At 36.9% G+C, this 23,528-nt stretch overlaps 1 protein-coding gene across 1 annotated transcript; it reads right to left on the bottom strand.

The window, feature by feature from the left end:
* Positions 1-1,502: 1,502 nt before the first annotated feature.
* LOC146378271 (retinoic acid receptor beta-like) lies at positions 1,503-19,129 on the bottom strand. The gene is made up of 8 exons (XM_084944236.1): positions 18,538-19,129; positions 14,458-14,618; positions 13,741-13,882; positions 9,818-9,984; positions 6,116-6,292; positions 4,995-5,199; positions 4,724-4,882; positions 1,503-3,505 (listed from the first exon to the last, which is right to left on the bottom strand). The coding sequence occupies exons 1-8, from the start codon at positions 18,698-18,700 to the stop codon at positions 3,333-3,335; spliced, it is 1,347 nt and encodes a 448-aa protein (XP_084800362.1). The 5' UTR covers positions 18,701-19,129; the 3' UTR covers positions 1,503-3,332.
* Positions 19,130-23,528: the final 4,399 nt, after the last annotated feature.

Consider the following 23,528-nt stretch of genomic DNA (forward strand, 5'->3'; position numbering starts at 1 on the left):
CGAAAGATGTACCCTTAGGCCCCCTCCTCGATTCAGAGATGGTCTTTTCCCTTTTCATATAAATGTCCTCCTTGACTCCGCCCTCAAACCAGCGTTCCTCCCTGTCCAGAATGTGTACATCCTCATCCTTGAAAGAGTGTCCACTGGCCTGTAGGTGTAAACAGACTGCAGAGTCCTGGCTTGACGAGGTAGCTCTTCTGTGTTGTGCCATCCGCTTCGCCAGAGGTTGTTTGGTTTCCCCGATGTATAAATCCTTAACTGGGCTGGTTTCAGTCATTATGCAATGTACTGTTTATAAGATTGGGGAAACCTGCAGTCAGCTGAGACTGAAGAATTCACTTGGATGAGTGACGAAACGTTTCTCCCACTGAAAATGCTACGTTCAGATGAACAGAATCAACTTTTGGAGATTTACTTATCTGGATGATTGAACATGCATCAAGACGTGCAGGTTTGATATTGATTGACTCAAATGAACAGTGATGGCAGAAGCAGTCAGATGAAGTAAAAGTACAAAAATTCAGAGCTAAATAAAGATCTGCATTGCAAATAAGTAGTTATTGTCAGCAATATATATTTGAACAAAAATAAAAGTATGACAGAAAACTAGCTAGTATACTAGTATATATTTTTAACTGGTGTGTGTGTGTGTTATCTAAGCTAATCTATTATCATAAAGTAATATAGAGAGTAAAAAATCACAATATATCTCCTTTATGTTTAGTTGACAATTGTAAGTACACAATAGGATTAAATGGGAAATATTAAGAACTTTCCACCATTGATATTGATGGAGGTTCATTTGGAAAGAATCCATTCTTCAGTAACAGAAAGGAATCACTGTCATGCACATTAGGTTTGCTTGCAGCTTAGTCAGGGTTTAACTGTTAATTACACAATTTCAGTTTCATTTAATTTTCCCATACATGTAAATCAGATTTGCTGAAACTTCAGACTAATTAAAGTTTATTCATTATTATAACAACCCACTGAGATGATGATGGTCTTGTTTTTGAGGGGTTAAAAATGCAACAGAAATGAAAAACACAGACCAGTAATGGGAAAGACAAAGACAAACAAGAAACATTAAAGAAATTTAAAGGACACACAACTATCAAAACACAAAGAAAGGGAAATAAGTACAGTGGTGATTTTATTCTTATTTGGTCTGTAATTATTTGCTTTTTCCATTTTATCAAAGTGATAAAATATGTTAGACAGCAGTCTCTAACGTAGCTCCTTACTCTAAATTTTGCACCCACTTAGGACACGTCATCAGATAAAATTATTTACTGCTGTATGCAGTACTTCGATTGATCAACAGGGGGCAGTATGAGCCTTAAGAGTAAATATGGTCTGACCTCAAACAACCTCACAGCCCCATGAAATTAAACTTGAACCAGAAAAAGAAATACTTAAATTCTCAGTGCAAACATGACAGAGCAGCATAAAATTTAATTCACAAGACTTTAATAGAACAAAGAAAAGCATATGAAATGTGATCTGTTTAGTGATATAACAAATTAATGCAACATGTAAAATGATACAATGCATACAGTCTTACTGCAACGTTTGGGATGTGGACATCAAAATAAGTAAAATCACTTTTAGAAATGTCAAGACAGAAAAGTTTGAGGACAATTAAAATAGGCACATTTGAGTTCTTACAGTACACGGGATGCTTGCTCAGAGGCTTACAAAAAGCAGGTTAAGGTCCGTGTATCTTTAATGTAAAATCATCACATTAGTTTCTAATTTGTTACAGTCTCATCATTTGTTGAATTTTGTTAGCATTTGTGTGGATTTATGATCATTCAGATTTCAGATGCTGTGATACTGTCACTGTAATGCCCACGGTCCACTCTGTGTGCAAAGCAAGTTCGTTACGACTTACAGAAACTGGCATTTAGCCATGCTAGCAGCTAAGCGCCTTAAGATAAATGTGAACATCTGAATGCTAACACACTCACAGAAGGCTATCATTATTCACATGCTGATGGAAATGTTGTCAGCTTTGCAGGTATTTTATCATTAAGTGATTATGCTCATTTCCAGTTAAATATTTTTATTATTGGACTCCATTAGTGTAGGTTTGTATGATTCACACATTTATCTTATACTGGCCCCTCAGTTCACTGACCACCTTAAACAGGACATTTTAGCTCCCTTCCCTCTTTCTTCGGATTGGCTGCCCCTCTCAAGACAAAGTTTCTGTGCTCATGGCTGAAGCTGTGCCAAAAGTATAAAAAACCATAACCAAAAAACAAACACAAAAAACAGTTGTTTGTAGGAAGCCTGAACTTTTGGCTCAGACCTCAATATTTAAAATTTTTAGCCATCTTTAATATAAGCATCTATCACTGTAAGAGTACAGATATGACAAGAAATAAGGACGAGCACAATAGGTCCTCCTTAAACAGCGGTCAAAAATATTTTTCACCTGATATTGGCACTACAGAGAAAGGTAAGGAGAGTGGTGCCACAGCACAATCATGGCTGAAAATCTAGGAAATGTTTTTGTACAATCTTCATACAGCAACCAACATGTTTTCTCAGTATCAAAATAATAATAACAATAATATCCAGCCCCAATAATATGCTTTATGATAATAGTGGGAAAACCTTTTTCCATTTAGAAAGTAAAAAAGAGAATAAAGTTGTATATTATCATTAGCTTACTCTTGTAATAAATCTGTCAAGCTGTAAACGAGTCCAGCAGATTTCCAACAAATTTTACCACAGCAGCTTTACAAAGAGATTCTAACATTGACAAGCTCATACAAACACTGCTATGTTTATTGTCCTTATGCATTACCTCTAATCCCTCATTTTCTACACTGTGTCAGTTCAGACACATTAGTTTGTTAACTCTGATTATGAACACTTAGCCTTATGGAGGAAAAAAACATTGCATTTCCCTTTAATTTTGTACAAACTGAGTTTGAGAAATTTGTATATAAAACCTAAAGACTGATTCCTTATATTTGCTATCTTGCTATAACTAATGCTAGATGAGGTAAAATTAATCCATGTGATATTTCATGCAAATATAAATACAGTAAAAACCAGAAACAGTAAAGAAAAGACTGAGAGTGATTCTCAGAGGTTATAAAAATGGAGATTAAAGCATTACTGCATCTTCCTTTGAAGTAGGATTTTTGTTTACAGAAATACTTGTTAATGTGTGATTTAAATCTCTTCTTTAAACATGGAGTCATATCTGCAGATCGAGCTCTGACCTCTGGACAATAACTGAGGTAAGTCACTCTCTGATCTGCAGCTGCACCTTTGAGTGATTTCCCTCGGAGGAAAGAAAAGTTCTTTGAGCAGCTTCAGAGTGGAAAATCAGCAGAGTTCATGTGCTGTGAGGAGACGGGGTGAGTGTGCTGAGTGGTGACCGACTTCTGGTGTTTCTCCAGGTTCTGCAGATCCTCCAGCATCTCCTCGATCAGTGGAGGCATGGAGCCCGGGATCTCCATCTTCAGTGTCACCACTCGCTCAGCTCCTGTAGACATGGTTTAACAATGCACGTGTAAAGCTTTATTGGCAGGGAGACTTAATGTGATATAGATAAACAAAGTCTGCGTTTTACCCGTATTTACTGACACCAGCTTTCACCTTTGATTGTCAGGCATGTCAAATGTTGTGCTGGTTTTTATCTTGTGTCAAATATGCTGCACATAAGTTTGTACTTTATGTTTAATGTGAAAATAAATGCACAGCTACAATTCCCCTGTGGGAGAGGAGCTGGAGTGTGTCAGATACACAATGTAGGAACCCACCGGTTACACTAAGAGGAGGATGAAATGCATAACATGCCTTGCAGCATGAGGCAAAGAACACTTTGCTCAACTATTATGTGGTAGCCTATTAATAGTAACACTAGTTCTGTAGCAGGCAGCCACTGATGACAGCAAATTCACTGTGAGACACTCAACAAACACTGTGCAGATGAAAGCACTTTGAGAAAAGGAAGATTTGAAAACAGTCAAAGAAAATTCCACTAAACCCAAAGTTATTTCCACCCGGTTTTTATCCAGAGGAATTAAACAATAAATAAATAAATAAATAAATGAAACATTTCAAAAGACAAAAAGATGATAGGAGGAGTAAATTGTTTTCTTTTCGTTTGTCTTACAAAAACTTTTAAATATTAAAGAAGTATAGTCATTAAAAATGCAGATAATACTTTATAAAAATAGTATAGTATTAGTAAGGCATTAGCAAGTGCTTAATTCACGATTTATAACGCAATACTCCTCCTTAGTATGTCATTTATAAATACAGATATGTTTATTCATCTGTTTCTGTTACACCATGCACAGCTACAGGGGCCTTCCAATGCATAATCATTTCTAGTAATAAACATTTTCATAATAATATAGCTATATTTATAAATTACATACTAAGGAGGAATGATGCTGTATAAATGATAAATTAAACGCTTGCTAATACTTAGTATACTAACACGAATGCTTAATCATGTGACATTCATCTAATACATAATACTTTTTACTAATCCTGGGTAAACATAACTTCAGACTTAATAGCGCAAAGAAACCAAAAAGTAGCAACGTTCTGATCAGAAAGGTTTTACATTTCGGACAAAAGTAATGCAGTAACATTGGCAGTCATTCAAAATAGAATAGCAGGATTGTACAAACTGTAACAAACTGTAATCTATGACTTGAAATACTTTGTGACAAGGTGGGGTTCCCCTGACCTTTAGCGCTGATGCTACGTAGGTCGGTAATCTTCATGAGGGCCTTGGGGAACATCAGGGGCATGCTGGGTCGCCGCTTACGGGAGTAGATCTTCAGCGCCTCCAACAGAGGCTCCTGCAGGACTTCTACCTTGGACGGCTCCTCCAGGTCCTCCCGGTCTGTCCAAGACAGATATTGAACATTTCAACAATTTCAAATTTGGAGTTGTTAATTGTTGATTGTTGTTGTCATATTACTACAAATGTAATTGGGATTGTGAAGACTTAGTACCTCCAGAAACAAGACAGATGGCACTGAGGAGCCCACTTTCCGTGTCATCCATCTCTAGCGGCAGCAGCTGCCCAGCAAAAGTGAAAACCTGATCCGTCAGCGGCCCAAATCCTGCATTGTGGATCTGAGTACGAGTCAGTGTCAAGCCATCGGAGAAGGTCATGGTGTCCTGGTCAGGAGTGTAGCGAGTGCAAATCCTCAAGATCTAAAAGTAGGAAACATGTATGTGTACCAAGTCATTTTTTTCAATAATATTGTATTTGTCTTTAAAAAATGTTAAATAAAAAGACTCAAAAGCAAACAAACAACAATCTGTTTATATTCATTATAATGTGTCAATCCTTATCATTCTAAATTTGTCTGTATTGCAGGCAGAAGGCCTTTATCATATGGTTCAATACTTATATTGCATAATAGTTTAGAAAGAAACCTTCCTGCTTTTAATACTCAGGCTTTTCCAGTTGTTTTTTTTTAATCATTTCTTTGTAATGATATCTCATCTGTATGAGTAACAGCAGACCACTCTAGACATCACTCCAACTCCTTGTCATCTAAACTTTAAATAATCTTACATGCTGTGCCCTGTTTCTGGAGAATTGCTTGAATACAAATATTAAATAATATATAATTGGCGTTCAATATGGTGCATCACACTTCTATCAAAAAACATGAAAACCAAATCAGGAAAACAAAATTCCCAGAGTGATTAATCAGGGAAATTTTGTCACAGAGCTTTTGATGGACTTCCTGCAGAGATTGTGAGGGTGCAGCTAAATTATCAGACTGAGAAAGCAGTTATGACAGACTTGGCAGCGAATGATGGAGGATAAATTAGATGAACACACGCAACACTCTGCCTGAGGACCACTGTCTGTTTGCCTGTCAGTTTGTCTTTGGCATGAATGTCGACAGGCAACGTGAGTCAAGATCTACCAAAGGTGTGAAATGCAGGAAGAGCTGCAACTTTACATAACTTGTTCAGGTCATTTACCTGAAATAAAATACAAAACGGTAGGTGTTTAATGAAAACTACAGTATATGTCAGGCTTTTTGAGGGCTTAAACCACAAATCTAAAGGTAAAAAAAAAACAAACAAAAAACTTCTTTTGAAATAGACCTACCAAGATGTCAAGGCAGGCGGCTTTGAGCAGAGTGATCTGGTCCGCAATGGTCAGGCCAGTGAAACCCGGCACTTGCTTGGCAAACTCGACCACCTTGATGATGCACTTGGTGGCCAGCTCGCTGAACTTGTCCCACAGGCCAAGATCCAACTGGATCCGGTGGTCTGAACTGGAGTTCTAGAGAGTGGACAAAATAAATCGAAGATCAGGTGTTTGGCTCAAACGAAACATGTTGTTTCAGCGTTGTGATAACGGCTTATTAAAATCTGTGCACATAGCTGAATTATTTAAATTTGAAATATTTTGAAAACTTGAGATCAGCAAAGAGCAGTAAATACAATACTGACATACTTTTACAAACCTATTTACACAATCAGAATCAATAAAAAAACCTTTACGGTGACCTCAAATAATTCAGCGTTCAGCTGTTTTTTAAAAAATATCTCTGTATGTGAGTTTGCTGAGTCTGCTAATTGCTTCACTGTGTATACACGGTTTATTTGCTAACCTTATCTGTTTGTTGCTAGGCTGGAAGGAGAGTGTTTCAGACACAAGGATAAAAATACCGAGATGAAAATACTATGACAGGGCACTTCAAAAAGAAATAATGATGAAAATTATGTAACAGTTATGCTAATGCTAATTATATGAGATATGACGAGCTATTTTAATATAACAGATGACTGAACATTACAAGATAATCATTCACAAGTGTAAACATTTACTAACATTTGTTTATGTACTTTTTAGCTTTTATCGATTAAGCTCAATAAATTCAACATGTTGAATGGCTGAAAATGTGTAATTTTTTTCAGATAAAGTAAACTGGTTCCGCCTTTTTTGGATGTTTTTAATGATGAACGCTAGAAGTCAGCCTTAAAAATCTGAAATTACACAGAGGTTTAAAACAACTGCAGCATGTTGTGTACAAGTAATATTTTTCTTTGTTTCAGGCACATCTCTTGGATAGAAACCCTTACACTCCTTAACCATTTAGAAGGTCTGTGGTTCAATACCCAGCTCCTTCAGTCTGAACAAACTGAGGAGTAGCACACAACAGTAGTGCATCAGTCACTTTGCAGCACCAAGGTTATAGGGTTGAAGTTATCCAAAGACATGCTTGAAGGTTGGTGTAACCCTGTACCCTCTCACCTAATGTTTGGGATCTCTTAACTGGATAAGTGGTTAAAAGAAGATGTCTGAACCTGTTTGTATTCATCACAAGAGTTATCAAAAGGGCAAAAGGATAATCCCTCAATCCGCACAGCACTGTGGAGCTACAGCTGTCATTGGACCACTGGAAAAACATGTGACATATATGTTGTCTCAGTTCTTTTATTTGGCCTAAAAAAAGAGGCCCTAAATAAATTCACTATTAAAAGTGACTAATTTATATTCAAAAGTAGAGTAAAACCTCTAAATCCCACAGTAAAAATTTTGATAAAGAGTCATTTTCTAAGATGGAAATGAAATTTAAAAAATGCTCAGATTCAAGAGGCTAATTGATTTTTAAGTCAATGGCTCCAGAGGGACAAACATCCATATTTAGTATCCACTTTTGAAAGATTTTTTTTTCTATTATCTGCTGCACTGTTAGGATGTAGGTCGTACATCTTAGCCCTAGTGTACTATTTCAATCAATACAATCTTGTGTTATAGTCTTTAAAGAGCAACACGTGTCACTCGTGTTCATATGTTTCCTGTTTTGACTCATACTTCCAGGCATCGCTCACTTACGTTGCCAAACCATATTTATTTAATGTCACTTTTGTAAAAAGGCAACAGTGCTGATTACATAAGCTCAGTTCTTGCAATGTCATGTATTTTTACTGGAAAGTGTCATAATGATATGTACAGTTTTTTCAGTTTCAAAGGACATGTTTACATAAACAACACACTCCTTTATTTTCTCCTCCTCTTTTACTTTACCTTTTAACAAAGAATAAACCAGTTAAATCTGTGCAAATCAACATCTTCACCAGCATATCTTTAAAAAGAGTTTTGTTTTTTTTTTTCAGTGTGGACCTATATTCAGTTTTCCTTTGCTCTAAAGAAAAATGCTCACATGACATACTGTACATGTTGGAAGACATAGCAAATTGTGTGTACTGTAAGTATTGGCAGTAGCTATATGTTAGAATAGAATAGAGTGGGTGCTCCGCCCAGATCGGTGGGTGGGTGTTAGGGGTGGGGTTTGTGTGAACGGAGTAACAGTGTTTGTTTACAGTTCAAATGGCCCAGTGGTAGAAGCTGTTTGTGAGGCTGAAGGTGTGGGACCTGACTGTCTTGAGGTGCCGTCCGGAGGGCAGTGGGTCAAACAGGTGCTGAGCGCAATGCAAGGGGTCACCTGTGATGGCCCTAGTTTTTGTGAGACAGGAGGAGCTGGCAGCTCCAGAGGCAACAGAGGGCAGCTAACGATTTTTGAACCATGTTAATTACTCTCCGCACTGCCCTCCTAGTCTCAGTTATGTTACAGGTAGTTACATATATATATATATATATATATATATATATATATATATATATATATATATATATATATATATATATATATGTGTTGAGATTGAATGTGATCAGGAGTCTGTTTGGTTTTGTTAACAATCAGAGTCTCAAATGTTACCAAACAATCTAACAAATTTTATTCTGCATAAGCAAAGAGGAACAGAGGTTAGCTTGTTGCCTCACAGCAAGAAGGTTCTGGATGTGCAGTCTGTTGGCATGGTGGCTTTTCCCTGAGCGCTCCTCTTAACCCACAGTGTTAAAATAGGCATGTTTGGTGAAACTGTGATTCTAAATGGGCTTAATGCGCTTAAGATAATGAAAGAGATGAAGGCTTGAGTTGCCAATAAGACTGTTATCATTTAAATAAAGTTTGTGCATATCAATAATAAAAAGGTATAGAAATGTAACAAGTAAAGGTATAGAAAAGTATCAGTTTATAAGTGTCAGACATAACTATAAGTGTCTGTCATCTCAGCTCTGCTGATCTCTCCTTGGTGAATGTGTTTTTACAGACAGTGTTAACAATATCCAACAGTGACCGACCATGAGCCAGGCATGCAGCAGTGAGTATTCAATACTGTCCGTTTTTGTCTGGTAATAATAATCATATATCAAGTATTTAAATGTCACTGCCCTGACAGTCAACATCTTTCTTCTTTCGGTCACAGACTATAAAACGAGGACATAACAACCATGGAGCCACCATTTGGTTTCAAGTCTTTTCCATGTAATACAACCAGATGAAGGAAGATGCACAAACATACCGTCATTTTCATCAGTCACAAGGCAGCTTTGCCATCTAATCTGCCCTACTTTATCATAATTACGAGCAGCATAATTTAAAAAATAAATATTGTTTTTGTTTTAAAACTTGAAAATAGTGATTAAAAGCCCAAAATCATCAGGAAAGGGTTTAGCGAGGTCATCAATCACATTCGAAAAATAGACATTTTTTCATATTTCGTTTAAAATAAGTAAAATGTATCAACATTTTGGGATATATAATCTTATTTTTCAGTTTCTGCCATATAAGTTCAAATTCTCCTTCATCTACACATCCATACAATGTTTACCCAAGTCAATTAAAATCATAATAAAGTGCTGGACAGACCTCACAGCTTTGATCTTTTCCTCTTTGCAGGTTGTCTTCCTTCTGTAAAGATTATTGTTTTGAAACGTTAGCTTCATGTCCGGACTTACTGTGGTGTATTTTCCCAGCTGGCAAAGGGAGGGGAAGGTCTCTCTATGAGCTCTGCATATTTTCTCCACGATCAGGCCGAGCTCTGCTGTCAGCTCGTACGTCTCCATGATGGTCATCTTCACTGCTTCCTTCTTCCCCTTCCTCTTGTTTCTGTCGTTTCTCACCGCTGGGGAAAACGGATGACGCAGAGCACAAGATGATTAGCAAATAAGGTATTCGAGCAGTTCCAGAGGTGGTTTAAAATTGGTTAAACTGGTATCATTCTCTGTTTAAATAAATGTTAATCTTACAAAACACCTTCTTTAATTTTGAGTATTTATATTAAATATACTCAAGTTAATAAACTAACCTTTTAAAGGAACAAAAAAGTGTTTAATATGAAAAAAAGTTGTTTTTTTGTTTTCTGTCTGAGGCCAAATACACAGGGAAAATCGTACAACGATACAAACAAAGAAACAACCTGAAAACTGGTCCCTACAGTGAGGTGATCTAGTGGCTCTGATATGTTACGGGAGGCATTTTGGTAGCATGGTTTAGGTTCGTTAGGTTCATTAGTGTCCCTAGAGCAATGAATCACTGAAAATGAAAACAGCTGTTCTTAGTGATTAAATTTATCCTTTAATTAAAGATTTATATCACAATTGGAGCACACTCTACCAGGATGACAGCCATCCTCATTTAAAGGTTTCAACTTTAGGATGAACATAACTCAGCCCACTTAAACTCCTACGGAAGTTTAAAATTAATGTGCTATACAATGTTCATCTTTAAACTAAACTGACCAATAACACAAGTGTAGGTAATTGTCTGTATGTATATCCTGATCACTTAAAATCATGTCAGACTCCTTTTTTGAGACCAGATCCTAAAGATTAGCTGATTTTGCAGTTTACTCCAGAAGCAGGAGCCGTACTATTTTTTTCAAATTCAGTGTTGACTTTCTGCACAGACAGAAGTTAGGAGACTCGGGACAAAAGTCAATAACGTCCCACGCGTTTTTTTGACTTTGATTAATGTAAGTCAGTAAGCAAGCTGGAGGCAAAGCAAGAATCGCCTGACAAATAAGGCTGCATCAGTGTTTTAGTCAAGGAAACAACAAAAGCACACGATGTGATCCAAGGATGTAAAGTACACTGGTGGATAAGAGCTGAGAGCAAAAACTCTCAGTGCTCCAAGATAGACAATAAACAACCCATGTAAGTACTGTGAAGACACATGTGTATCAATAAGTTGTATGAAACGGGGATGTCTTATGAAAAATTGTCTTCATCCTTTAAGCAGAGTTTCAGCGAAGAAACATTGACCTCTATGTTAGTTTTTCTTGTAATCTGACATAGCTCTGTATAAAACAACAAAAAAACAGGAAGTCCTGCAACAGATAGTGTTCCCTGGCAGATCCCTGATCTTACCATCAGCCAAACACAACTGTTCCTTTAATCAGGACCCAGGAGACTGCATTCACCAGTATATGAATGGCGGTTTTAACCCATTTTACCTTAACGATGTTTAGACATCAGGTGTGATTTAAATAGAGCTCACTGGAATTTCAGTTTTGGTTCTTAATAATTTAAACTACTTCCTGGTATAAATCACTCTGGAATGAAAGCATGTGTTATGTGTTATTCCAGGCAGCACGTGAAAGCAGCGTAACCAGGTTAGCTTTTCATAATCACTTCGGGAACAGTGTCAACACGTTTCTCTGTGTCCCACTGCCTCAGACGGCTACACACATGTCAGGAAAGCTCAGGATTACGCAACACTTAACTCCAACCACTCCTCCTCCTCTTCCTCCTCCCTGTGTATGCCCTACATCCAGCCGTCATTGTGTAAACACTCCAATAGAGATCATGTTACACGCTGCCTGAGAGCAGTTACATAGCATCCATCTGTCCACTACATGTGATATGTTTATGTAACGTGTTTGAGCATAGAAAAACTATAATGAAAACATGTGGATGGGTGGATCCTTCAGTGCCGGCCTGTCGCCGCCCTTTGCTCATTCCACATAACACATTCTCAGTTATTTAGGTCACTGCACTGCTGGGTATTAGAGCCTTTGTTTCTATTGTACAGTCACTGTGCCCGAGAGCTGCTGTACTTCACAGAGAACTTATAAAAAAGAGAAAATCATATGTTAAAGTGTTATTTGCACATTTTTCTCACTTACAACTAATTATAGTATTATACAAAAAATTATACAAAAAAAATATTTGCTAACCCACTAACAAAATGAAAATCTTGGGTTGTTAAGATGGAAAAGCATTAAAACTCCCTTTGAGAGCTCAAGAGTGTATCAGCGGTTCTTAAGCTACACCTTTATTATGTAGCTATAATTTAGTTTGCTTTAATATGTATTACCTTGGTCGTATATATGCTTTTGTTATTCTAGATTTTATATATTTTCTCTCTAACAAACAAAACTATGAATTTTCAGTCTTAAAGTGCTATCCAGTTAAATTAAACAATAAAGACTCTCAATATGCTGACAGACAATATATTACAACATTATGCATTTTGAATTGACAAAAGAAGTTTAATTTCTTTTTCTTCCACTTTAGCTTAAACTTTTTCTGAAAAAAGACTTTCTTGAATATAGATTACCACAGATCAATAAGAGGAGCATTTTCCTGCTCATTTTGTTTTTGTTATATTATTATTTCTTTAATATCAACAGAAATAAGACATTTTTAACATACATGTAGTTTTAATTGCAGGCACCTTTTATGGGAAACAATCTGTCCCTTCTTTGTGTATGTTTACCACCATATAGGTAACAACAAATTGCATTAAAACTTCAATACATAGCTTGTTGCTCTGATTGTGCAGTAATAAATAGGCCGCTTATGTGGCAGTTTTTATCAGAGTATCTCAGTAGGATGAAACCATTTAAACTTGAGAGGGAGGATTTCTCGTTTAAAGTCAGCTGTGATAGGTTAAAGCCCCCCCCTCCATGACCCAGAGTTAGATAAGCTGGTGAGAAAATAGGTTGTTGGATGGAGAGAGTTTCTTTTGTACTGCACTATTTGTCTAAGGTTACACAGTTATATCCTACAGAGCCCCTCTGATGACATGGTCCAAAAAATAAATAAATTGTGGCCACAAAATACTACTTCGTGGGCACGAAATACTTGACCTTGACATAACCGTGATCCTTTCCAGGCCCTTGCAGTTGGTTGACAATAAAATCTATCCCAGGTCGTACTTACGTCTGTAAAGCAACTGGGCTCTCAATATCCTGTTTAAATGTCTCTCCATAATAATGGTTCCTTGCATTGCCAGGCTTTTCAAAATGCATTTGTAGCTCATTCCCAGCCTAAAATAAAACTCAATCATACTGTCTCTGTCCATGATGTATAGGTTTAGCCTACTCTTATGCTTATGTCTCTACGCAGCTGTCCAGGAATTGTATCAATATGATGTGCGCACGTTATCTATTTCATTGCCACAAATGCGTAATTCGTTGCCACGTTATACCCAATTCGTGCCCACAAATTAGCATTTTGTGTGCACGTTATACCTATTTCGTGCCCTCGAAATAGTATTTTGTGGCCACAAATAAGTATTTTGTGGGCATAATTTATTTATTTTTTGGACCATGTCATCAGAGGGGCTCCGTAATATCCAATTCTCAAATACGCAGTTTCCTTATATCAAATTTCTGAACACTCGGTCATCCCAACGAAACCACAAACCCAGTATTATGTAAAACTTGACACAAATAACTTCGAGTAAACCACACTCACAAACTGAGCAGCTCTTTACATGCTGATAAACTTGAGTTGGTCATTCAAATTGACAACATGACTGCACTGACCTTTTAGTCGTGTTTGTAATAGCAGATGAATCATTTTAAAAGAAAGGTTTAATTTTGACTCTAAATCCCTCGAGGCCTGCTGTGAATCAGAGAGGATGTGACACTTACACTCCTTAGACATTCCTACAGCGAAACACCTCTGCAGCCGACAGTACTGACAGCGATTCCTGGTGATCTTGTTAATGATACAGTTCCTGTCGCGGTGACAGGTATACACCATGTTTTTCTGCACGCTGCGGCGGAAGAAGCCCTGCAGAGACACCAGGACAATGAATGAATGATAAGATATTAATTAATTTAAGCTATTAAGTTGCTACAATGTGAAAAAAGGCCTGTGTGGACTTTAAAGCTAGACAAAAAAGATTAATTTATTCCTAAATTTACTCCTTTACACCTAAAGAGTAAATATTTAGCCTTGTTTAAATGTATTTCAGATATTTAACTCAAACAAGGAGTTAAATTGATTTGTTTGGTCTTCAAAAAAAAAAAAAAAAAAAAGAAAGAAAAGGAAAATGGATTAAGAAAAAAAACTAAAACAAATACTGTGTCTGTCTATCCAGTGGTTCATTCAATTTGAACTGATTTAGGTTAAAAAAAATTGTGAATTTATACAGGAAAAAACTAAAACATATGATATTGTCACATTTCGCATATTAAGAAGGTATTTGTTTGTTTATCTGTTTAGGAGATTAGCAGGAAAAACTAAGACCATCTTGTAAATACAAGCATGACACAGGGACTTGCTTTTAAAAGACGAAGTCTGGGATTTTATCTAAGCTTAACAGAGGGGGCATTGTAAAGCAGACCACCGGCCTGACGTGTTACCTTGCAGCCCTCGCAGGCGCTGACTCCATAGTGGTAGCCCGAGGACTTGTCCTGACACACAAAGCAGGGTTTGTAAGTGCGTGGAGGTGGAGGTGGTGAGGCAGGACGGGTAAACAGGTCGTCCGAGCTGAAGCTGGAGCTGGAACTCTGACTTTCCACCGCTGAAAAACACACAAAATCATATAAAATCAAACGAGCATCTCAGGGAGAATCAAACTGCGACAGTTAAATTTATTCAAATGGATATCAAACTCAGCGCATCATTTAAATACTGAAGCTGAAATATTGCTGGGAAATAACAGCTGCAACAAGAAGTCAGAACATGAAAAATTACTCAGTATAGATGAAGCTTTTATTCATTTTGTAACATAAGTTGTTGCCTTGCACAGTTTTTAAAATGAAATTATTTACTTGTTTAGCTTTATATTTGTCTAATATATACAGCGAGAAACCTGTCAACAAAATAAGCAGTAACAAAAATTATTATCATCATACATGAAATGTACTTTAGACCTTTTATCTGCAAAGCAGACCTAACAAGTAGAAATACCAACATTTAGTGATGAGTTGAAAATTACTGATGAACCATTTCTGACACGATGAAGCAAACAGAGCTCAGAAATGCAAAAGGCAGATTGTATTAAAATGTAGAGGTTATTTAGTGGACTGCTTGCATGCTTCAGAAGAGTTTTTATAACAATAAGGTTTCAAGAATATTCGGTTTTCATTCCACATTCACTAACAGGACACAGAAGAACAAACTGCTGTGAGAGAGATATGGCAAATTATGCCACTTGTGACCTGCAGTTCATGCCAATGCATTTTTATTTATTGTGGCCCATCTGACAATGTTATCCCGTTAAGTTAGTGATTTCAAATCCTAGAAAACGCTTCAAGTCTCGGGCCTGTTTACCCAAAACAACAAAGGAACGAAAAAAGCTTTATTGTGTCCAAATATACAAAGCACCTTCTGTTAATTTTTAGTCGTGACAATAGGATAGATTGACCCTACACTGGCCCCTGAGAGTGGTTACACATATATTCAGACACCGATCGTGGCCGATCAGACCTGAGCAACCAACTTTTTGATGAAATCACCTTGTGATTCCTTCACTGAGCCAAGCGTAGACTAATCTTGCTTTTTTTCTGTGGCAGATTATAGCATGATCCTGTACAGCCCCACTACTTCAAACACAACGCTCAGTTTACACAAATAAAATTAAACAGGCATGTATCACATCTCTGCTTTATAAATTTGAAAATGAGTCACAAACAGACTCAGTAATATATCTACAGCTTTCCACATGTGGTGACCTACTGCAGCACAGCATTTTTTCCACTGAATGTTTCACTTCACATCCACCACAGCACTCAACACTCCCACTTTAAAGCCATTTCCAAGAAGATACTTTGTCCGGCCTAGGGGGCTCGTTCGGCCTCCCTGCTGGCTCTCTGATCACCTCCGCTGTTCCAGCCCTGACACAAAACCAAGAAAGCTGTTTTGAAAAGGGGACAAAACGAGAAAAATTGTTCATATCCATCCCCTTGAATCCGTGGCCTCTGGTTGAACCTGGAATCGGCGGGTCAAACTAGGACACCCCCATCAGGCCGATTGCTCCCCAGATCCAAAACAATGCAGGAGCATGCCACAAGCCCAACTGACTGATGAGAGGGAGGACGCAGAAACAGAAAGTGTGTGTGGCAGGGCGGTGTAAGTGATTTGGTAGGGGAAAGAGGGTTGCCCCCATCCCAATTTAGATGGTGCTGTTTGATGTATACCACAATGCACTGTTTGAGTCAAACAATAAATCTAGAAAAACATTAAAAGATTTTGGAGGCAGAGATAAGTTTAAAAGCCTTTGATTGTGGTTTACAGTAAGACAGGAGCTGCAACATGTAGCTGGATAAAATAACAAATGCTTGACTTGGTATTAAAGACTAGTAAACCTTAATTATTAAGGCCGCATGCTGCTTGAGGCCTGCTGGGTTATTTATTAGTGATACTGAAAGCAGGGATTCACCCTTTATTTTTGTGAATAACCTCAGTTGCCTGTTATGCAACCTGCAACTTTCGGTAAAGGAACTTCCTATTTTTCTAATGTTTTTTAGCTTGCTACAATCAGCTAAGCTGTTTAAATCATGACAAACAAAAACTACATTTACAGATTATCAACTGTAATATATTTACTGATTTTTTCTTTTCTTATTGTGAAATTATTGTCAGTTAAATTCACATTTGAAGATTTTTTTCAAGGGAAAACAGTATGCAGATTTATCAGTAATGATAATAATTATCAGGTTAATTCAAAGTTATTTCTGACCTACAATAATCTTTTTCTTGATTATCCAATTAAATGTCAGAAACAGATGAAATGTGGTCATCATAACTTGTCAGAGTTCAGTTTATTACACAACAATATTTTATTTTCTGTCATATAGAAAGAAGTTGGAAACAGCCACATTGTGGCAGTTTTGCTTGCATTGACTAAAACAACAGATATTTACCATCATATGAGTAAATAGCAATTCAGTGATTACACTAAAAAAATAAAATGTTATATAGTTTTATTTTGTTTTTGCAAAGTCCATTTATGTATGTTTTGTCCCCATTTCTAACATGCTATTGTATGTTCTATTGCTAAAATAAATTTTTTTTTATTATTATTATTTGTGGGAGGGAGAATAAAAACCCAAACCTGATCAGAAGGACCAAAATATCTAAAGTCTAATAGTTTTTCTTGCCTAGTTTCCAGGTTTTCCCAAATTCCAGGTTGTACTCCAGGATGAGTACTTTAACTATTGACATTTTAAATTGCTGTACTGATACTTTATTCCACTAAAAATGCTACTTCCACTTTTGGCAACAGTCTGACTCTCCTCTGACCTCTTGAGCCGGTGACCGTCCGGTGAACTCAGGGTGACACCAAAGTGACCGTCCCTGGACAGACCCAAACACAGACCAAGACGACCACACAGACATGAGCTGCCATGTGCTCAGTAGTCTGTTTTCACTTTCTTCTCACATCCTTTATCTATTAAGAGAAAAGAGGCTCCTGGAAAGCATCAAAGCATTTAGATACAGAGCACAAGAATGTAGAATAGATAACGCTTCATTTTATCTCAGCCTTTAAATATTAAAAGGCAGCTTGTGACCATTTAATAGCAGTTGATACACAATATGATGAAGTCCAGTTTCATCATGGTCAGTGTAGTGGTTAATACCAGCAAGAAGTTTCTGGGTTCAAATCGTCCTTGGGCTTTACTTTGAAGGTGTGTGTGTTGATCCTAGAGGGATAAGAGGCTTAAAGTCCATTATGTTTGTACAGGTATGTTAATGTGGATGTTAGTTTAAAGTACGAATTTAGTAAAGTGTTATATAAATGCATCCCTTTGCAAACACAATCAAATCACAATTTCATGATTCAAAAGTGGAAAGATCTAAATAAAAAGCTAAATGCACATTTGATTAAATACAATACTGAAGTCATAAACTAAGAGAAAACTATCCTTGCACTGGTTTGCTTCCAGTGTCTGCACTGAATTTAAACTTGCATGTATTCACAGTCTTGCACCAGTTTGTTAAGGTATTAAAGTACATTATAACCGGCTTTTTAAACAATTACATTCCATGTCAATGTAATAAGAAACACTCTTTTATCATGTAATACATGTTTGTTTGTTTTAAACTCTACCTTTATTTCCCCCCAGTTTGTTTAAATATTTAATGTAATCTTTTACAGTTTACAGATTTGATGCTTTATAAATTCTGGTTAAACTGGTAAGAAATTCACTTAATATAAATTCGTTTTGAGAACCTTTTGAGGTTTCAGGTTGGAGGATATCCTGCACAGATGGAGGCAAACGTGGGTGTTTCTCATTCTGGGTGAAATAATGTCAGTAAAATCACATGGCCTTACTCTGGTTTCTCTTCAGAGGATTAAGCCCCTCGAGGCATTTGGCGCTATACAAATAAAAGTGAATTGATCTGAATTGAATATATATATTTTTTTCCACTGGACACCAAAACAAATTAGGATCTTTCTGCGCACCACAACATCACTCATCCTCAGTTTCACCTACATTGCGAGAACCGGTGCTCCTGCCAGTCGGACTCGATCAGCTCGGGGAAGAACGCTGCCAAATCCTGGTCTTGCTCCTGCAACATGCACGAAGGACTGGAAGTGCTGTAGAAGTCCACGATTTCCCCGGGTCCGAAAACTTGAAACTCCATATAGTCGAACATGATCTGTCGTGAGTCTCCGTGAAGTCGTATGGGAATGTCGTTGGCATAGGAAAATCCTTCAGAGAGGGTGATTTCTCTCTGCACCGAAGTAGTTTAAAACCCACTTGATGCAAACTGTGTTAACACTGAAGCATGTCTGCGTTATGTTCAGAGGGGAGCAGGAACAAACCTATATTTCCCACAGATGGTCACAAACTGCATGTTGATGCGCAGCCAGCGGGCTGTAGTCCTCCATCAGAGAGCATCGGTAAAGCGCATTCAGGCTGCTTTGCATAACAAAGTTTGTTGCAGAACTTCTTCCACTTATCTCTTCTTTATTGACAAATGTCTCAATTCAACCTGCTTCATACTAGTTATGTCACAGCGACCGATGGTGTTACCTAATGTATGCGAGTGAACTCTCCGTGAACCTCCTCCTCCGCTGCTGCCCTTCACATGACCCAGCCGCTGTCTGACATCACCAGCAGAGGTGGAAACGAGCACTGAGGTCCTTTACTCGAGTAAAAGTATCCGTACAGGGTGGAAAAGATAAAAGCAGCCGGCCTCAGTCGAGATACCTTTCAGGAGCTAACTTCAGAGAGTTAAAATTAAAAGTTTGCCACTATTGATAAAGGACTTCACCTCTTATAACTGACTCAGAATGGACAGTAAAAGTATCAACAATGATCCATCACAGAGAAGAGCCATGAAACATTTACCTACATTACTAACGATGCAATACGAGGACCCACCTCGCATCAGAGTTTCTGTCTTTAAAATTTAATTAGAATCAGCTGAGTGCCAACACGAGGCACAGATGTATGAAATATTTACTATTATGTATTCTGAAGTGGATTTTTTTTTACATATACTCATCTGTAATTGAATAGAATAGAATAATCCTTTAATTGTCCCACAAGGGGAAATTTGGTTGTATCAGCAGCAAAAAAACAAACAAACAAACCCCTTACAAAGAATTCACATGATGCAGCACAACATAAAAGAAGCTGTGATAAATCCTGTGGTGACTCTAAGTCTGTGATGCATGTGCTATTTTAACATCTTAACAGCCTTTTTTAGGATAATTTACTACAGAAATTTGTTGAGTCACACATTGTAATTTCTTACTGTGAAATAGGCAGCAGAAAAAAAGGGGAAAAAAAGACTCACGTTTACTACACGTTTTTTTTTTATCATTGAATACAAAAAAGAATCCCTTGATTATTGTGGGGAAAGTTGGAAATTCATCATAAGTCTGAATATTTTGGAGACCTGTAAGAATTAAGGATTGCCTTGATAGTGCTTGAGATAGCGGACAATATGTATTCATGTCCCTGCTATATGGAGCTGAAATTAAGTTCACTTACCATAGTTAGGTTATAGCTTATCATAGAGACTGGATTCAGAGGGAGACAGCAAGTCAGAAAGTTACAAAAAATCAACCAATCAGCACCCTTAATGATGACAACTACACATAGTATATAATTAATTTACAGAGAGAATTTCACATAAGACACAATAAATTCAACAGCATCAGTAGGAACGAACCTGTTGAAGTTGGCTGAAGTATTGAAGTATTCTGTGTTAAATCACACAGACATTTTTTTTAATTCTTATATCCTCATTTATTTTTGGTGCTAATATCTTACCTAGCAAGTGGCTTTTATAGAATGTTGAAAAGTTCATTATTATAATAGTAACAAAAATAATAATAATAATTATTATTATTAAGCTCCACCTTTTACCTGTTTTTGAGCAGATGTACAGTAATTAAGTCATTACATTTCATCCCTTGTTCCATATTAATTACGTATCTTTCTTTCTCATTAAAAACAACTGCATTACTTCACTTGATTTCTTGCTATGCTTCTTTCACAGGTATTGTTCACTCTTACCTTAAACCTGCATTTTTCCAATTGCCAGCAGGGGAATGACTTATTTTGGTCTGATTAAAGTCTGATTGAACTTTACTGGGAAGTAGCCCCTTGAGTTTATGGTCTCCTCTCTTAGTTTCAATAAATTCATACAACATAAAGCTCATTTTGCAAATATGATCACTATTAAAGCTAAAGAAGAGGTTAGAGCAGAGTTTGCTTTACCATGTGATTGACAAATCAATAGCCAACAAGTGTGCAGTGTTCCTTGGTTATATCTAACTTGTGCTTGTGGTGTGTGGTTTAAAAATGCAATGATGGAGGAACTTGTGGGTAGCTAGCTCACTAGTCCAAAGCCCAACATTGGGTAGCAGAAGTAGTAGTAGGTTGGACTAATAATTCATAATTTGAATTTACAAAACCAGTTATTTGCTTCCCCCCCCCCAAGATGTTACAACACCACCTGCAACTAGCCACAGACAACATCATTTTTTAATATCTATGTGATATTGCATGAAGGCTGTGTCAGAGTAACCTGTAACCACTCAATAAAAGCAATATGACCATGTTTTCTACATGTGCATTGACATTAGCCTGCTGTGAAACAAGAGCCAACTGGAAACTAGTAACTGAGCCCACAGAGTTCACCCGAAAGTGTTTACTGAGCTCAAAAAGAGATGGAGTCAAGGACCATTTTTCCACACAACAGGAAGTCAATTTGCAGCCAAAGGAGTTACTCAACTCCTGCTCATTAAAAAGAATAGAAGTTTAAGGCAGTGTTGGCTTTGCTTTTTAACCCTAGAAATTTTGTCAACCTTATAAATTAGACCGTTCCTGTTTTTGAAAAATCTTTTTCATCCCCAGTTCTTGAAGAGTTGGGTATTGTGTAAAATATAAATAAAAACAGAATGCAGTACTTTACAAACCCCTCAAAGCAATAGAAAACATGAGAACACTGAGAGATGTTACTATTTTATAAAAAAATAATATCTATTTCTGAAAAAGATGGTGAAATGTGTAAAATTGTCCTGTCCCAACACATGTCGGTGCCAAGTTTGATTTACCCCATAAGTCTAGACTTCAATGGCAAAAGTAGCTCTTTGTAATGTTCGCACAGAAGATTTGACTTTAAGTTTTATGATGGAAAAATAAGAATAAGAAAATAAGAAAGGAAGAGCTGATGAAGAATAAATAGACTAACTGAGAAATCTTGTCGAGGAAAATTCATGGTAAGTTCTGAATATTTACTACAGTTAAAATAGGTTTTATTACGTTATGATGGTTTTGCAACATGGATTTGATGTTTATGATGGCTTGTTGATGTAAAATAATAGTTTTTTATATACTGTAAGAGTATTTAATATAGTAAGAGCTGGATGCAAGCTGTAGCCAACTTTTGGAGGAAGAATACCTGTGGTTTTGCAACTATTTCTTCTTTCTACCCATGAAAAACTATATCAGTTTTTCTCCTGTTAAAAATCCAGTGCACATTTGCTTGAAGGGAGAACTTATTCCTTCATCTTGATTTCAGGTCAGAATAAACTTAGCAGTTACTTTTTATAACAGACTCCTCTAGTAACCTGAACTTAGCTGTTACTGCATTTAATTTCTTTTTATTACAAAGAATTATTAGTTTGCAAATATGTTTCATAGGACCACATAGGGAAAATTTTGAATCCGATAACAAGAACTTGAGCCTAAATCCTCATGTTTTTATTGATAATCGAAATAATGCAACAGTAGTTATTTTTATACAACGAGCAAAAATAAACTGCTGATGAAATATTTGGTACACAGAGTTTTCAAAAAAATGCAAACCAACAGAGTCTAAAAATGTTCTTAAAATTTGCTCACAGGATACGGTGATAAACTGTGATACTTTTGGCTGCATAGATTTTGTCACAGATTTACACCGGATGCCCTTTCTGATGCAACCCTCCCATTTTTCCAGCTTGGGACCTCGTGAAACTAGATTTGTATCTTCTCCCAGTCTCAAACCAGGGAGCTTTTGCTTGTAAATGAGGCTAATATATAATAATTACTACAATGTGGAACCACTGACAGTGTACTTTCTTTCTGTCTTATTTCTTTTATTTATATGTATGTTTGAATAACTGAGACTTTAGACAGAAAAAAGTTACTGTGTTCCTTACACACATTATGTTATGCTAATGTTGCGTTTGTCATAATTTGCAATTGCTTACATAGTGACAGCTGTATAATCACCGGACCGTTCAGAGACTTTCTGCCCCATTGAATCAATATCAAAGAAAAGCTACTTGTTTGATACTAATGTTTCATTTGACAGTTTTACCAAAGAGACTTTATGTGTCTGACCTGAATCAAAAAAGCAACCTTTCTCTTGCAAAGCAAATGTGCTAACCACCCTACCACCTTAGAACAACATAAATATAGTGTATTAAACAGCCATAGCTGTGACTTTATGCTAAAGCTGGGGTAATTTTCTTACAATGTTATCAAATGTAATGTTTTTGAAAGGAAATGTAAGGCAGTAACAATATTGTTACTATAATGGCGCTGTAGTTTTACATTTTTATGTTTCCATCCATCCATCGCTTATCTGGATTGTGAGGATAACAGCCAAAGCAGAGATGCCTAGAGAGAACTCCCTCTGCCCAGCCACCGCTCCAGGGTGTCCTGAGTTTGCACAGGCCTCCTGCTTGTAGAATAGGCTTAAAACACCTGACCTGGGAGGTACACTAATTAATCTGGTAAATAGTTCCTTTTGTTATGAAGGAGTAGAGACTGTGCTTGGAGTCCCACTAAAAATGACTGAGCTCTTCCCCTTAAGGGAGCCCAGCCACTCTTCAGAGAAAGTTAATTTCCAGGAGCTCATTCTTTTAGTTACTTCCCAAGATGCTCATGAGCATCAGTGAGGATAGGATGTCAGAACTATAAGTATTACTGAAATTATGAGTAGTGTTATTTAAATGTAAATGTTTAGAGCCAGAAGA

The sequence above is a fragment of the Perissodus microlepis genome, chromosome 11, assembly GCF_051167445.1.
Source record: "Perissodus microlepis isolate ML-2025 ecotype Zambia chromosome 11, ASM5116744v1, whole genome shotgun sequence".
NCBI classification, from domain to species: Eukaryota; Metazoa; Chordata; class Actinopteri; order Cichliformes; family Cichlidae; genus Perissodus; species Perissodus microlepis.

Bases quoted from the DNA above. Each gene is read 5' to 3' on its own strand.
- LOC146378271 (XM_084944236.1), bottom strand. From the start codon at position 18,700: ATGTTCGACTATATGGAGTTTCAAGTTTTCGGACCCGGGGAAATCGTG. The intron at 5,200-6,115 runs GTAGGTCTATTT...TCCTACTTTTAG, and splicing joins CCGCCTGCCTTGACATCTTG to ATCTTGAGGATTTGCACTCG. The intron at 4,883-4,994 runs GTACTAAGTCTT...TGTCTTGGACAG, and splicing joins CATCTGTCTTGTTTCTGGAG to ACCGGGAGGACCTGGAGGAG.